Below are 16403 nucleotides of genomic sequence, written 5' to 3'. Positions count from 1 at the left end.
GGGACTGCCGACTGAGGAGGCTGGCCTGTGAGCGCAGCCTGCTGGAGTCTGAGCCACTTCTGCGTATCCCTGGGGTGACCCATATCGGCCAGTCCTGTTCTATCCAGGGGAGGCAGGGGCCCCTGATGTTGAGGGACAAGGCCATTTCGCAGGTGACTCATCCTTAGCTGGGGACAGAATCTCTTTTAAGTCTTATTCTGCATCCAGACAACATGTGTTGCTTGGCAAAGGATTATGTCCAGAGTTTGGAGAAACCATGTGGATAATAACCTAATTAGTAGAATCTCAGGAGCAATCTATTTCTGGCAGTTAAGTTGTCCCATGTTTAAGCCAGAATCCTTCCTCTTGAGCTGGTCTGTACCTGTGTTTTTCCGGGATAGCCCCTCGGGCACACTCATGAAAAGGAGTGCAGCAGACCACATCGATGCCAGGGTCCTGCTTCCTGCCCTGTCGTCTGGGGCATGAACTTGAGTCTTTTGACCGGGGGGGTAAAGACCCGCCATGAGCCCCAAAGAGTATGCAGAGTGTACAAGTCAGGCCTCCACAGAGGAAGAGGGGGAGCCTCCTTCCTTCATTTACTCCCAGTAGGGCTCCAGGGCAGGATAAGAATGGGGCCCTTAGACGAGCCATCAAGGAAGGACTCTTCTAGCTCTGCTTGACTGAAGTTCACAGCCCATGAGCCCAGGCTGGGGGCTGTGGGGGACTAGAGTCCCCTGGTCCGAGGGGCTGGCGCAGTTGAAGGGCGTGGGCTCGTTGTGACTGGTTGGTCTCTGTGGAGGCCAGCCCTGATAGCTGGCTCAGGGGACCATGTGGACCTGTTGGCCTGCTCCCCCACCCTATGGACCCCCCCTTCCCAGCTCACCACTTGTCTCTGCTCCGGCAGCTGTGGCTGGGTGTGGCTGCCAGTTCAGCAAGTGGGGCTGTGAGTGACAGGCTAAAATTAGGTGTATCTACACCCCCAGTCCTCCTTTCATTGGGGTTGTTCTAATAAGCCTTCTAGACTTCGGGTTGACAGTCACCTGCCAAGCTTGAGGAGGGGGTGTGGGGCGGGGGCCTCCTGGGAATGTGAATTTGAAAGTTCTGTGTTACTGACTGCTCTTAGCTGGCGTCTGTATGTCTGTGCATGCTGCTTCCTCCCCTGCAGGCTCGGACGGGAACAGCATGGACTCAGTGGATGGCTGCTGTGGGCCCAGGAAGACTGACAGTTTCCAGAACGCCCAAGTGGGCTCCAGTCCTAAGAAGGTGGACCTCATCATCTGGGAGATCGAGGTGCCCAAGGTAAGGGCTGCAAGGTCCACGGTGCCTCAGGCCCAGGGTCATCGGGCTGAGTGGGGAGGGACAGTAAACCCAAAGCAGCCCCCGAGTGAGCCAGGGGCTGGAGGGAAAAGGAGGCCCACATTCTGCGAGGGCCTGAGAGCTTCCTGTGATGTGAAGTGCCTGCAGCTGCCTTCAGGAGGGGCCTGTTCTCATCTCCTTTAAAACTCACAGGCTACTCACTCTTCCCTGGGCTTCCTTGGGTTTGCTGGGGCTCCAGTCTGTTTGGAGAAGCTACCAAAAACCAGACTGAGGATGTGGGCCAGCCCAGAGTCCTTTTGCTGTGCCTGCTCAGAGCTCCCCAACGCAAAGTGTTTTTGATAATTGAGCACAGCATAAATCCGTATTTCAGAGAGCTTGAAAAGTATAGGCATGTAGGAAGAAAATAACAGGCTGCTCTAATCTCACCCCGGGAGTGACTGTGAAGACGTGTGTTTCCTTCTCGTCTTGCACCCTGTGGTTTTTAAACAAAACTGAGATGATGGTGCTCTAATTAATGCTTTTAAATATTTACCAATTTCATTTTCCTGTGTTACTCTTCGAAAATAGGATTTTAACTGCATTATTCATTGTATGAATGTCAGTTTACTTCGCCGGTCCTCAAATCCAGGGTACTGAGGTAGTTTCGAGCTTCTTGCTGTTCTGACTTAACAATTTTATTGGCTTGATCTTGATGTTTATCACCGGGGCTCAGAAATAATTGGCCACCTGAATTCTCCTGGGCACTAGCTCCCTGCTGCCGTGGAGACTTGGCTTGGTTTGAACCCTGGGTTAGGCAGGCTGCTTTGACCCCGGGGTGCTGGCTCCCTTGGTGTTTTCTCCCCCTGTGACCCCAAGAGCCGTCATGCCCTCTTCAAAGGGCATGGGCGGGCAGCTCTGTGTACCAAGCAGCTGTGTCCCTGGTAGCTCTGCTGGGGTGGGGTCATTTGGGATTGTCTCAGAGCTTGTCTTACTTACATCATGGCTAAGTTGGGCTGCTTCTGTCTGCCTTGAGCTCTTGGCACGCCAGGCACTTCGGTAAGCCTTGTGCTCCGGAGGCCCTGGGCCGCTATCAGTGAGCAGCAGAAGCCCAGAGGTTCTTTCTTCAACTTTTATTTTCAAATGGAGCCTCTTTATCTTCGAGCACGGATAGACTTGAAGAGGTCGGAGAAGTCGTAAACCCACCCTTGTGCTGGTAAAACCTCTCCTAGTGTAGATTTGGAAGGAGAAGATGCTGGCTTTGCAGTTCTCTGGATGTGGGCCAAGTTGTCGGGGAAGAAAGGAGAACTGCTGAGTCTGGGAGCTAGACTATGTAGTTCAGCACTTGGTAGCTGTGTCATGTTGGGTGAGTTACTTAGTCTCCTTGAGCTCGTTAACCTCATCTGTGAAGTGGTGATAAAGGTATCGGTTTCAGAGCTAAGCGCTCAGAACAGTGGCAGAGGAGTGCTGGCATGTTCATAGTTAATGATATGTTTGAGCTTGACCTTGTATAAAACAAAGGTAGTCTTTGGGAACGTAGGGAATTGGTTTCCCATTAACACCCCCAATTGTGTCTCTCTCTCTCTCAGCACTTAGTTGGTCGGCTAATTGGCAAGCAGGGGCGCTATGTGAGTTTTCTGAAGCAAACGTCTGGTGCCAAGATCTACATCTCAACCCTGCCTTACACCCAGAACATCCAGATTTGCCACATAGAAGGTCAGTGGCAGCTGCTGGCCTGGGTTTCATTGTCTTGCCTGAAATGTAAAGCATTTGAGTCCCAGTTATTCCCCTTTTTGAAATCCACATCTCTGAATAGAAAACCCTGCTTATTCCCAGGTGAAGGGAGCCTGGGGTAGGGGGGTCTTCTTCAGCCTTCCTCTCCAGTTCAGCTACCTGAAGGAGCCTCGGCTCCCTCCCCCAGATCTTCTGGCCGGGAGAGGTGTGAGCACTCAGACGGGCAGGTGGGGTGGCCCGGGCTTATGGTGCCTGCTGCTGCATCGCGTCAGAGCAGAAGGTGATTCCCCTTTGGTTGGTGAGGGCAGGCCTTTCCCATTAGCTAGCCTTCTGTTGCGTTCAGAGCATGGACACGGCACCAGAGAGGTACCATTTGAAAGGACAGTGGGTTTCAAGCCTCATTAGATGCCTTTCTTCTTAAGGTGAAACTTGGCTTTTTGGCACCTTTAAAGATGCCAAGTTACACCTTAACTCTAAGAAAACTGTGGGGTGGGATATGTATGTGAGTTTGGTTTGCTGTTCATCACACCCACTATGACTCTCCTGCCTCTGCCCCTGTTCAGGTTCTCAGCATCATGTAGACAAGGCGCTGAACTTAATTGGGAAGAAGTTCAAAGAACTGAACCTCACCAATATCTACGCTCCTCCACTGCCGTCACTGGCACTGCCTTCTCTTCCAATGACTTCCTGGGTGAGCATGCACCTAGGGGACCAGACAAGACCTTCTTGTCTCCCTTTCACTCCAACCTGCCCCAGATAAGAAACTCCCAACACTGGGCCGAGAAGGCCAGAGTTCATTGATGGCTGTGACCTCTCACCGCTGGCCTCTGGTCAGTTTGGTTCTGCTTCTAGCCTGTGCTCTCTGTGGCTGGGCTTTGGGGCTGAAGTGCTGGTTCAAAGCCAGATGTGTCTCTGTCCCCACTTGGAAGGACCGTTCTTGGGCTCTCCCGCCCTGGCATCTTTTGTGTCTTCAAGGCATTTGCCTAGAAAGGAATATAGTCTATATAGGAGACTGGGTGCACCAGACTGGCTTGGTGATGTGTTCAGAGTCCCAGCCTAACACCTCAGAGGCCTGGGTGGGACCCACCCTTGTGTGTTTGCATGGGCTTGGAGTGGGTCCTTGTGTTCATTGCTCCTAGTTCTAGTCTAGTGGTGGCCCTGGTGAAGGAATCCCTTCCCCTTCCTTCTCACAGGAGGTACCTGGACTATAAAGGAGAAGAAATTCTCCCCATCCGGCCCCAGGCAGCCAGGTGGCTCTTTGGAGGGAAAGCTAACATGTTGAGGCCCCTGTGTGCTGGGGTCTGTGGGCTTTCTGGGGCCTGTCCCTCAGGATCCTGCAGCATGCCCACAGCTCTGCTTGAGCCGCCTCTCCCCGGGAGAAGAATTGTAGGGCTCTGTAGGCCAGATATGACGACAACACTTCACACATGGGCTGGATGTGCTGCTTCCAGAGAATTGTCTCCCTGGGGTTGGTTTGGGAGGGTTGACTTCTTGGTTCTGTATCTTGCCCCCTCCAAAGAGTTTGTGCTGTTGGGGGAGGGGTGGGTGTCCTGTTACTTTCCTCTGGATATTGGGGAGTGGGCTGAAACCCACTCCATGCTTTACTTCTGAATCCTAGCATTTTCTCCCCAGCAGGCTTGGACCAGCCACGCTCTTTAATTGTAAATAATTGAGCAGGTGGATGGCTTCCTTCCCTGGTTCTCTGTGTGGCTTGGTGGAACTGGAGAGGAGGTCGCAGGTGCCTTTCAACTAGCTGCATGGGGGAAGGAGGGAGGTCAGGACTCTTAGTCAGAGACCTGGCCACCTGACTGGAAGGTGACCTCTACATCCTTCTGTCGAGGGCACCTAGTTGTTGCCTGTAACTTGGCATCAGGAAAACTAGTGTCTAGGGACACGTCATTTTGAGAGCAATCTTGGCCTCTGCTAGGGTCTTAATGTGGGACCTGACCACGGAGCAACCCACATTCCACATCCCAGAGTGGGGATGAGCTGGGAGGTTATCTGTGGAGGGCAGAAAGGAGGAGACAGGATGACTCAGACTGTTGGTTTCTTGCTGGCAGGAAAGCAGAGTAGAGGGACCCTGTGGGACTTGGAGCTCCTGGGGTCAGCTGCAGGGCCCAGGTTGCTGGCTATGGACCTGGGGCCTGCCTACCTCTTACTCTCCGGTGCCTTTTTCTCCATGGCCCCTCATTCCTTGGCCTCCAGAGAGGCCTTTGCCCAGGCCCCTACAGGGCATCCACAGCTGGCTCCTCCCTGCCTTGTGACAAGGCCTCCTCGAGAGGTGATTCTTGGCATTGCAGGATAAGGGCCGCAGGGCCACACTTTGCATGGCTGAGGTTGTTGTTCTTGGGCTTCCTTCATTTGGGTGCCATGTTGCTTTGGGCTACCATGCCCTTTCCAAAGATATGCCAGCTTAGAGGCTTGCCTGGAGGCCTCAGGGCTTATGCCAGACATGAGAAGAGAAGGATTACTGCAGTGCCTGCTGCCCCTCCCCTTCCTGACAGCTCATGCTGCCTGACGGTGTCACTGTGGAAGTGATCGTGGTCAACCAGGTCAACGCCGGGCACTTGTTCGTGCAGCAGCATACGCACCCTACCTTCCACGCGCTGCGCAGTCTGGACCAGCAGATGTGCCTGTGTTACTCTCAGCCCGGGATCCCCACCTTGCCCACCCCCGTGGAAGGTAAGTGCTGCCCGCAGGTCAGTGGGGAGCCCTGGGCTCAGTCAGGCTTTTGGGGGTGGCCTCTGCTGCCCTTGGTTTTGACCCAGGAGGAGGCTGTCCCAAGATCCTTCATTGGAGCAGCATCCCTGAGTTCTTGCCGTCAGCGTGGAGTTACTCTGGGCTGAGTTTCCCAGCTGTCCCAGTGGAAATGGTCTCCCCACTGGCTGACAGAGTCCCTTGGGGTTATAGTAGATTTTTGACACATGCGCTCAGGTCTCAGCTCTGCCATCTATCTGTTGAGTGGGGCGGTGCCCGCTTGCTTCAGGAGTCGGGTTGGATTGTATGTGTGTTGTATGTAAAGTGCCTGATCCAGATGATGGTTCTCGAAGAAGCTCCTTGACGAGCCATAGACTCCTGCTGTGGGGTGTCTCACCTCCATGTGACAGATGAGAAAACGGGCCCTCAAGTCCGGTGGCTGGCCCAGGTGATCCCTGAGCAGGAACGGGGATCTAAACTCAGTTGTGCTCCTAGGTCTGTGCTTTGTCACTCTTTCCTTATTGCCTTGTTGGCAGGAATCTAATGTCCCAACATCTCTTCATCCACCCGTAGCAGGGGCTTCTAACCTGGAGCACCCTGATGGTTTTAAGGCTTTAGGGAAAACTTTGAAGATACCTGTAGCAGAAATAAGGACTTAATTATCATCAGAGTCTCTTAATGTTACTTCGATCCACCAGTAAAGACTGAACTGGGGTTTAAAAGGTGACTGTGCCAGGGGCTCCCTTTAAGAGTCAAAGGGAGGACATAGTGTGGTCAGCTGTGTGTGCAGGCCCTCACCCCAGAGTTCCATCTGTCCTGTCCCGGCTGCCATGGGGGTGTTGGTGACTGCTGGTGCGCTTGCTCCCTGGCCTTGGCTGCCTGGGACAGCTGTGCTCTTGGTGCCTTCCTGAAGCAAAGGCTAGAAGTGGGGGGCTTAAGCCTGGGGATCTTCTTCTGATCAACTTCTGAGTCGCCACAGGCCAGAACAGGCTCTAGACACCAGGTCGACAAGATCTGCCGTACTCGGAGGTTCTTGATTTTTTTCTGGGACTTTAAGAATATATATCCCATTTCCTGAGTTGTAGATTGGCTCCTTCTGGTCAATCCTTGTCCCTCTCAGGTTTTAGTAAGTTTCAGAATAAATGGGTTTGGAAGACTGCTTTTTGGTCTGGAGAGCTTTTTGGGTGGCATACATGGGAGGCCAGATTTCCCATGTCCAGGTCCTTCCCTTGGCCAGTCTTAGGCTCCAGGGAAGCTTTGGAGACTCCTGGCCCCAGAAGCACAGGCCTCTGAGAAGTAGCATGGGGATGTGGGTAGCATCGACTGGGTGACCCTTGGTGCCCTGCCCTATGCCAGGAGTACCCACATGCTCTCTTCCTGACCTGCAGTAACGGTCATCTGCGCTGCCCCCGGCGTGGACGGTGCCTGGTGGCGAGCCCAAGTGGTGGCCTCCTATGAGGAAAGCAATGAAGTGGAGATCCGCTACGTGGACTACGGTGGCTATAAGAGAGTGAAAGTGGATGTGCTCCGGCAGATCCGGTGGGTCCACACTCCTCAGACATGCACACTCTGTGTGTGTCAGGGGGTGTGGGATTTCTGCAGAGCTGGCTTAGTTCTGCCAAGCCTGGGACATGGGTTGATTCTTTTGGCTGCCTATTCTGGTTTGGCAGAGCCTGATAGACAGGCTGCATTGCTCGCCTCTGCTAGAAGGGCTGGTCTTGTGGCAGAGGTCCCCCGAGTATCCTTGGACAGAAGTGGGGCAGGCTTCTCTCTGGGAACTTGATGCCAGCAGTCCTGCTGAGGTCAGGCTGCCCGTCCTGCATGGCTGGGAGCTGCGGCCTCTGCCCGTCCTGCATGGCTGGGAGCTGCGGCCTCTGCTGCCCGTCCTGCATGGCTCTGCTTGGCTTCATCTTGGGTTTGGTGAGGGCACAGCGTTAAAGCACCAGGTAAATATTGGCCTGAAATGGAATCATCCTTCAAGTTCATAAACTGTTCCTTCCTTGCCTTTCTAGATCTGACTTTGTGACTCTGCCATTCCAGGGAGCAGAGGTCCTTCTGGACAGCGTGATGCCCTTGTCAGGTAACAGATGGGGCCTCTGACATGGTGGGAACCGTGGTTGAGAGTAGGTCTTTCTCTTTGAGAACCTTCGTTTGTGCCCGGAGGACTTAGGCTAACACAGCTTGTGCCTCTGTCAGAGTTTCTGATTTGATAGTTCAGCGCCGAGGCCCGAGGACGTGCCTCTCTGGCCAGTACTCAGTTGATGCCAGTGCCGCTGGCCCATGAACCACCCTTTCAGGGCCACTGTTCCGGGCTTTACCCAGGCCGCCAACTTTGAGAGGTTTCTAACTCGGGCACTTTGTGGAACATGGTTGGGACCTAGGGTCCAGCCTCTGTGGTCAAGGGGTATGTGTGGAGGCGTGCCGCACTGCTCAGCTGGGCCTCAGCCCCCGGGCACTGTGGGGACTGTGCTGACACTCACCTGTGTGGTATCCTAGACTGACCCTGTCCCCAGACAGAAGGGTACTGACAGAGTGATCCGGGGCATGTTAAGTTAGCCTTGCTAGTTTTTTAAAACCTCTGGAAAACGGGATAGTATCTGTCCTTCAGGGAGGCCGAGGGAATCCCATAAACCCAGGAACTGGGATGTGGACGGTGGTCAAGTTGCAGCTGCTGACGACGGGGAATTTTGTATTTGTAGGTGATAGTCCGACTGTGCCCCGCTCTGCTCTTACTGTTCTGGTCCATGTACAGGAAGCGTGCTGGGGGCCCTGCAGGCTCACTGGTGTCCTGGCAGCCTCCTCCTGTTTTCCTTTATTGCTTTTGTGCAGTTCACATCTCCGCGGTCTGTCCAAGCCCAGCCAAGGGGTCCCTCCTCCATCAGGCCTTACGCAGACCTCCCTGACCCTGCCTCTCCATCCTTGCCGCCTCTTGCCTTGGCTGTGCGCTTGTGCGTAGCTGCGTAAGCAGATGGAGACTGCTGCCCCTGTGCCCTGCCCACCAGTGGGGGGCTGCCCATGCTGTGCTCTGTGGCCCCACCTTCGCCAGGTGTCACTGCCTCACGCGAGGAAGGTTCATCCCGGTCAGCACCCAAATTAGATGGTGGCGGTGATGCTGTTCCCCTTGAAGGCAGAGTTTCCGTTCATTTGCTCCTGTCCCCCAGCAGGTAGCCTGTAGCAGGGCCCCCATGAGTGTATCCACTTGGAGCCCCATGGAGGCTTGGCCTCTGTTCCTGCCACAGGTGGCTCTTCCAGACTAAGTTCCCCGGGCTCTGGCAGCATCCGAGGCTTCTGGAAACACCTGGAAATTGTGTGAGTGACAAGGGTGCTTTGCCTCCGTGAAAACCTAAATGCTGCTTTTCTTTTTCCTTTTAAAGATGATGACCACTTTTCCCCTGAAGCAGATGCAGCCATGAGCGAGATGACCGGAAATACTGCGCTGCTGGCTCAGGTGTGTGTGTGGGGGGCAGGCAGGCTGGACAGGGTCTGTCTGAGGAGCCTCCTGCTGGCTTTTGTGCTGTGCCTCCCACGGCCTCTGTTATCAAGGATCTTGGATTCTTTGACCTTTGAATTCCTTTCTCCTTTGTGGCTTGGGCCCTGGTTTGGTCAGCAGTCTTTAATGAGGGGTGCGTGGGGTAGCTTTGTAATATGCTTGCTTTCTTCTGTTCTGTTTCTAGGTGACAAGTTACAGCCCGACTGGCCTTCCTCTAATTCAGCTATGGAGTGTGGTTGGAAATGAAGTAAGTTCTATGCTTTTCTTGTAATTTATTGGCCAGCAGTCATGGATGGATTTGGAGCTGATTCTGCCACTATCTTCTCTTGAGCTAATCAGAGGTTGTAACTAACCAGTGGACCCCACAGCCCCCACCCGGGGACATTTAGCAATGTCCGGAGATGTTTTAGGTTGCCTCATTTGGGGGTGGCGATGCTAACGGTGTGTGGTAGGTAGAGGCAGGGTGGTGCTGCTAAACATGCCCCAGTGCACAGAATAGGCCCCACAACAAAGTGTCAGTGGTCCTTCTGGGACCTAGAATCTTTCTGGACCCTGTGTCCAGTGGGTTTTCCCACCCCATTTCGTGGTGTTCATGCTTAAATTTCTCTAGTGTACTGAGAAGCCTGCCCTCATGCCAACAGAACGTTCCGTAAATACCCCGCGTTAGCCTAGAAGAGTCCTGTCCCCCACCCCCACCCCAATCTTCTGCTACTCATAGCTTGCGGTGGTCTTCTGGGACCTGGAGTGGGAGGACACTCGCTGGCCTTGACTGCTGGCCCCGAGGTGCAGTGGGCCGAGCTCTCAAGGGAACTTTGTTTTCCAGGCGGTGTTGATAAACCGGTCGCTGGTGGAGCGAGGACTTGCTCAATGGGTAGACAGCTACTACGCGAGCCTCTGACCCCCGTCCCTGACAGACGCTTCTGGAGTCTTTTTGCACTGTTGAAATTGGGCTTGGCGCTGAGGCAAAGACATTACATCAGAATAACAATCGTTGTCTTCCCCAGAAAGTCGTCTTTTTTTCCCCACACTGTAGTCATGTTGAGAAGTCTCGTCTCTGAGACAAGGAAGGAACCATGGGTTCTTTCAAAAGCCATAGGATGGTGTTGAACAAGCCAGTCAGTTTAGCCTGGTTCCAAGCCTTTAAAAAAAAGAAAAAATGAGAGTAAAACGGTCTCAACCAGGTTGTCCTCTGCCACCTCCGTTCCCTTCTTCCTTCCCACCTCCTCCCCTCACTCAGAACCAGACCAACCGCAGCAGACGGGCCAAGGGATGTGTTGCCTGGGAGGGTTTCTTTTCCTTCAAAATCTTTCTTCAGGGAGCAAGACATGAAATCACTAATTGGTATTGGTTATTTGTACAGCTTATGTCAATGAATTTATGATATTTAACCAGTTTTTATAAACTTCATCTAGGTCTCTAGGAAGGCAGACTTTTTAATGCATATGTAAATACGAAGCAGTCAGACCTCCTGCCTTGGTCGGTGGTGGAGGGGAACGTTATCTTGCCAAGCCTGGTTGTAATTTGTAACCATTTTCTATTTGTGCAAACTCTGTAAATATATGTTTAAAAAAATGTAATATTTTGTATAAGATACACTGGAGAACAAAGGGAACTCAAGATTTTTTCCACACCCCACATCATCTGTGAGCAGAGCAGCTGTCAATGCAGGTTCCTCCTGTGGCTTCCTGCATACTGGACAGGGTGACTATAGGGGATAGATTGTGAGAGGGGATTTTTTTTTTTTCCTGTAAAAATTTGTTTAAAAAAAAAAAAAAATCAACTCATTTGAATTACCTTCCCGTGGTGTGTTTGATTCTTTTTTTAGATTGGCTTCAGCATTGTGCCGACATAAGAAAGTAACTTATATAAATCTTGAACTGTGTGCACTGTAGCTTTGAGTCCCTTTCTTCCAGGGTGAGAGGGTTGGGGTGGGGAGTGAGGAGGTGGTGGTGAATGTGGTGGGTTGGAGGGGCCCCTCTAAGGGAGCCCCAGGGCGCTGGGAAGACCAGTTAGCCAGAGATTTTCTTTTTTTTCCCCTTCTCCTTGCCCCACAAGGTGGCAGCCATGCTTCCTCTGGCTTCCCCTAGTGAAAGTCTCAGAAAGCCAGGCCTGAGTTTAAAGCACTGGCTTCCATAATTCTTTGGGCCGTCTCAAGAGATCTTTGAAGTTATGTCCTCTTTTGTGGTGTAGGAACAATTTACACCTACATGGGGAGAACAGAATGAAGTTTTATTTTTTAAGGATTTATTTTACAGGGAGTGTGTGCGTACAGGAAGGAGGGGCAGAGGAAGAGGGAGAGAGAGAATCAAGTAGACACCCTCCTGAGCATGGAGCCCAGCATGGGGCTTGATATCACGACCCTGAGATCATGACCTGAATGGAAATCAAGGGTCTGATGCTTGACTGACTGAGCCACCCAGGCGCCCCAGAATGAAGTTTTTATTTAACGGCCTCTCTTCTTTAGGGCAAAGGCAGGCTTGGGCCCGTTGGCCTGTGTCTTGGCGCTCCCCACTCCCACCCCCTCAAAAGGGGTTTCTGGAAGGTGGAGGCTGCCCCACAGAGCTGCAACTACCCTCCCCGGCCATGGGTAACAAGTGGTTAACGGCCTGTTTCCCTCATCTGTAGGATCAGCTTATGGGACCAACCTCAAAGCAATGAAGCAAAATCATGGAGTGTCCCCTGCTTGTACAGAGTTTGGCCCTGGGCAAGCTCTCATGCAGTTGTAGCTGGAGGTCATCCTAAGTCCCAGCAGTAATTGGCTGTGACATTGGCCAGCTTGGGTTATACCCAAGCTTTTTCTGTACAAGCTTTTTCTGTATCACTGGAACAGACAAGGGTATGTGGGAGCCCTCAAGCTTGTGTGGGGAGAGTAGCAGAGCCTGGTGTTCAGAGTTGGCCTTTGGGAGCTATTGAGAGGGACCTACAGAATCTGGTGCCTAGTGGGGGACAGGATAGAGGACAAGCCAAGACCAAGTCAGGGTAGTCCAGATAAGATGCTGTTCTATGGAACAGCTCTTGGGGTGACAAGTTGATGGGTCAGGATCCCTTGGACAAGGCCTCCAGGACTAGGGGAGATGGGCAGTGGGGATGAGGAGGTGGGCTACTGTGGGACTTAATAGTCCTAGCTTTCAGGGGTGAGTCCATTTAAGGAGGCTTTGGTATACGGGAGTAAAGTGAGTGTAGAGGTTGGTGAAGGTCACATACTCTGAATTAACCCTTCTCAGATTATACAGGTTCAGAAAAAGTTGGTTTTGACCATTTTGCTGGTAATCTTGTTGCTCTTACAGAGGGGTAGATTTATTGAGGTCCTCACTCCCCGACTGTGGACATCAGTCCTCTGGACAGTATATTTTAGACATCTGCTTTGAGTTAGCTGGGCCATCCAGGGGATGGCTTAAGCATGGCTTTGAAAACTCATGGTGCTGGAGGGGTGCTGGTCACCTGCCCGAGGGTATGGTGGAGCCAGGTGGAGTGCTGGGTGCAGGAGCCTAGAGCTTCCAGTCTGTTCTCACTATAGGTGTTTATTTCAACCGCTTCTCCACCTCCCGCCCTTCACCAGTGCTCAGGGCCCTGCCAGGTGTGGCTGCTCCTGGTGGGGTGTCAGCATGGATGCTGGGGCCCGTGTTCCTGCTAAGCCCGATACAGCCTTGCGCATACCTCTTAACCATCTCCAGCTTAAGATAAAGCAAGATGAGTAGCTGGAGTGATGGAGACAAGGTGCTCATTTGCAGGAGATAAACTTGGTCCTTAAGACAACCCAGGGAGGCAGGGACTGACCTTGGAAATAGACGGTGACTTAGAAAGTGGTTTACAGTTGAACACTGCACTTGAAAGCCAGCCCACTGTCCCAAGGCAGGTCTCCACCACAGCTCCTCTGAAGGATCGTGAGAACTGATCATGCTTCATTCTGCATCCCCAAGTAAAGGCTACAGTCATGAAGTCATCACCCCACAAAACAGTCTTGTAACTGAGAATGGGGAAAAAAAAAAAAAAACCAGAATGTGATCATTTTGCTTATAGGAGAAATTAAAATTCAAGAAATGTAAACAAAGCCAGGAAGAACATGTAGCATCCCAGCCAGAGTGAACATTTTTGGTCCTTGCTGATCTAAAAAGGAAAAAAAAAAAAAAACCTCCGCTGGGAAAGATCATCAGGGATATAGACAGAAAAGAGAACATCTGGATTGTTTCTAGACCAGCACAGTCCAGTAGAAACATGGGAGCCACACGTGTAATTTTAAAATTTTTCTATAGGAGCCTCAATAAGAGAAAACCGGGTGAGACTAGTTTAAATAGTTTGTTTAATCCAACATTTCAATACATAATGCACATTGAAAATATCAATGAGATTTTATAGTATTTTCATACTGAGTCTGGGGGAATCCTGTGTGTACATTTTATACTTCTAGCCTGTCTTTTCTGCTTAATCACGGCTCAGGTGCTCAGCCACAGGTGGCTGCCTTGTTGGGTACCAGACTGTCCCACGGATCAGCATCACACCGATACTGACAGCCTTATGTTGATGTTTGTCCTTACTCAGAAAGCTCTAGGTTCTTTTGCACATTTACTTTTCCAGATGACCTTTAGCATGATTTTTTTGAGAGGGAATCATGGTGAATGTTTTACCGACATTTGGAAAAAATAATGCATGTTGTTGGCTTGTTATAAAGTTTTATGTATTATATTAAATTGAGTTTGTAAATTATTCATATCTAGTTTTTCTTTCTTACCCTCTCCCACCCCCCCCCTTTTTTTTTTCCTTGTCTGTACTTTCTGTCCGTTCCCAGGAAAAATGCATTGAAAGATTCTGGTTTTCCTGTTCTTAAGTGGAAACTTCTGAAAGATGCTGTTACATTGCTTAGTTTGAAAAAGCTCATGGGTGATATTTTCTCATCAATGTGAGGTATCTTTGATACTCTGGTGCTTTTTGTTTTAAATTTTATATATTTTTTTCTGTCATTTAATGAGGTGGGTGGATGGCTTGTAAACAGCACACTGCTAGAATTTTTTTCTTTTATTGAAATCTAAGAGGTCAGTATGTGAATCTGACTTGTTCATTGTGATCACTGTTGCAATATTATTATTTGCCATTTAGTTCATTTTTCTGTTATGTTTTGTTTCTGGGTGGTTTTGGTTTTTTGGTTTGTGATTTTTTTTTTTTTCCTTTTCTCATTTGCTTGATCAGGATTTTTCCCTGTAGTAAATTTAGCATTCATTTTTTTTTTTTTTTAAAGATTTTATTGGGGGGGAGACAAACCATAAGTGACTCTTAATCTCACAAAACAAACTGAGGGTTGCTGGGGGGAGGGAGGTTAGGAGAAGGGGGGTGGGGATATAGACATTGGGGAGGGTATGTGCTATGGTGAGTGCTGTGAAGTGTGTAAACCTGGCGATTCACAGACCTGTACCCCTGGGTATAAAAATATATGTTTATAAAAAATAATTAAAAAATAAATTTATAAAAAAATAAAATAAAATCCACACTGTTGTTTTAAACCTGAAAAAAAAAAGATTTTATTTGAGAGAGAGTAGAGAGCACAAGCGGGGAGTGGGGGAGGGGTGGACAGAGAGGGGCAGAGGGAGAGGGAGAAGCAGACTCCTGGCTGAGCAGGAAGCCTGATGACCTGAGCCAAAGGCAGATGCTTAACTAACTGAGCCACCCAGGCACCCCTAAATTTAGCATTTCAGATCTTGTTTCTGTGTTTTAAGTGGGTATCAGTTATTGGCCAATAACTTTGAATTTATGTTTCTCTTAATATCACATAGTTAAGGCCTCCTTTCCCCCCAAAAGGGAAACTCAGCAGAAAAATTTCTGCCTTTCTTCCTACAAATGTGCATCCGCACACTTTCTCTCCTGGGTTTTGTTAGAATCATCTAGAATCCTGTTCAGATTACAAACTTTTTTCACATATGCCTCTATCTCGGGAGTTTTAGAATGGTGACATTAAACTTCGGTCATGTTTCCAGAAAACATTTTTATTAACATATAATGTATTATTTGTTTCAGGGGTACACGTCTGTGAATCATCAGTCTTACACAGTTCACAGCACTCAGCATAGCACATACCTTCCCTCCCCAGTGTCCATCCCCCAGCCACCCTATGCCTCCCCACCCCCACCTGCCAGCGACCCTGTTTGTTTCCAGGAAACATTTTTGCCCAACTTTGTTTCTCCAGCTTTCCTCCTGCTGTTTCTTATACACCTGCTCCTGAGGTCTTTATTTTGATTGACTTCGTCTGGAGTATGACTTTGACTTTTTCTGGTTTTCAGAACACCTTGTATGTCTGAACATTTCTTTGTGTCCCGACAATACCAGCAGTTATTAGGCTGAGCATTTCTGCTGGAGTGAAGGTCACCTTGCCAAAAATTCTCCCCTCCCGCCCTGCAATCCTTGTATTCTTGCACTCAGGCATGGTCCCTGAAAGGTGGGTAGAGGCAGTGTGTGTCCCAAGAGGCAGACTCACTTGTTCTCTCCCTCCCGATGGTGGTTGTGTTGCAGGTGGAGCCTAAGTCATGCACCTGCATCCCAGTGTGAAGACGACATAGAGCAGGGTTGCAGCCAATCCCTGGATGTTGGTATGGGAAGCAAGTCTGGTGTAAGTCACTGGGGTTGAGGTGGTGTCTCATCTGCAGCCTGTTCTAGCCTGTCCTGATCGGATGGTCTCTCATCCTGGGCCCCTGACCTTTGCTCTGAGGACTCAGAGCTCTGGCCATAGGGCTTGGGGCAAGTTTCTCGCCCTCTCTCCCCCATCCCCCCATCCGTAAAACCTGGGGGTGACTTAGATGAACACAGAGGTACTTGCCAGCTTTGCCTTTAGACTGATTTGTTCTGTAAATAAGAGGCTTCCTGTAGATTCCTGTTAATGAGGCTGACTGACTTTGTATTTTTACAAAGCAAATTATCTAAGCGAGATTTTGGCTGTTTGTTGCTAGAAATAAGCCCGGCTGACATCTGGTCGGACAGACACCATTTGAGAGGCCCCGGAAGGCAGACACCTCCTACCTCGACCTGGGATGGATTTCTTGCCTTTTTCCAGCTTCCTTGGCTTGGTGACAGGCAGGAGCTCTGCCCACTCCCACTGATGTCTTTCTCTCCACTGAGTGCCTGCTGTATGCCAAGCATCCTGTGAGGGGGCTGCGAGGAGAGACACAGGCCCGTAGGGAAGCATATCTCCCTGGGGAGGGGGGGCTCGGTGGTCTCTACGCAGATG

The 16403-nt window shown here is 50.6% G+C and overlaps 1 protein-coding gene across 2 annotated transcripts in view; it reads left to right on the top strand.

Annotated features, from left to right (window-relative positions):
• Positions 1-14077, top strand: part of LOC111151371 (A-kinase anchoring protein 1) — a 37144-nt gene extending 23067 nt beyond the window's left edge. The window contains exons 2-10 of one of the 2 annotated variants that reach the window (XM_022509350.1): positions 1145-1278; positions 2862-2988; positions 3570-3697; positions 5511-5688; positions 7092-7242; positions 7716-7783; positions 9078-9151; positions 9378-9440; positions 13980-14077. In XM_022509350.1, coding sequence (XP_022365058.1) covers positions 1145-1278; positions 2862-2988; positions 3570-3697; positions 5511-5688; positions 7092-7242; positions 7716-7783; positions 9078-9151; positions 9378-9440; positions 13980-14018 — 962 coding nt within the window. In that variant the 3' untranslated portion in view covers positions 14019-14077. Of the gene's footprint in view, positions 1-1144; positions 1279-2861; positions 2989-3569; positions 3698-5510; positions 5689-7091; positions 7243-7715; positions 7784-9077; positions 9152-9377; positions 9441-10016; positions 10984-13979 lie in introns of those variants that run through there. The other variant, XM_022509349.1, reaches the window with a different exon arrangement.
• Positions 14078-16403: the final 2326 nt, after the last annotated feature.

Source organism: Enhydra lutris, unplaced genomic scaffold (assembly GCF_002288905.1).
Source record: "Enhydra lutris kenyoni isolate GAN:26980312 unplaced genomic scaffold, ASM228890v2 scaffoldscaffold26, whole genome shotgun sequence".
Classification (NCBI taxonomy): Eukaryota; Metazoa; Chordata; class Mammalia; order Carnivora; family Mustelidae; genus Enhydra; species Enhydra lutris.
This window is presented reverse-complemented; position numbering and strand designations above follow the sequence as displayed.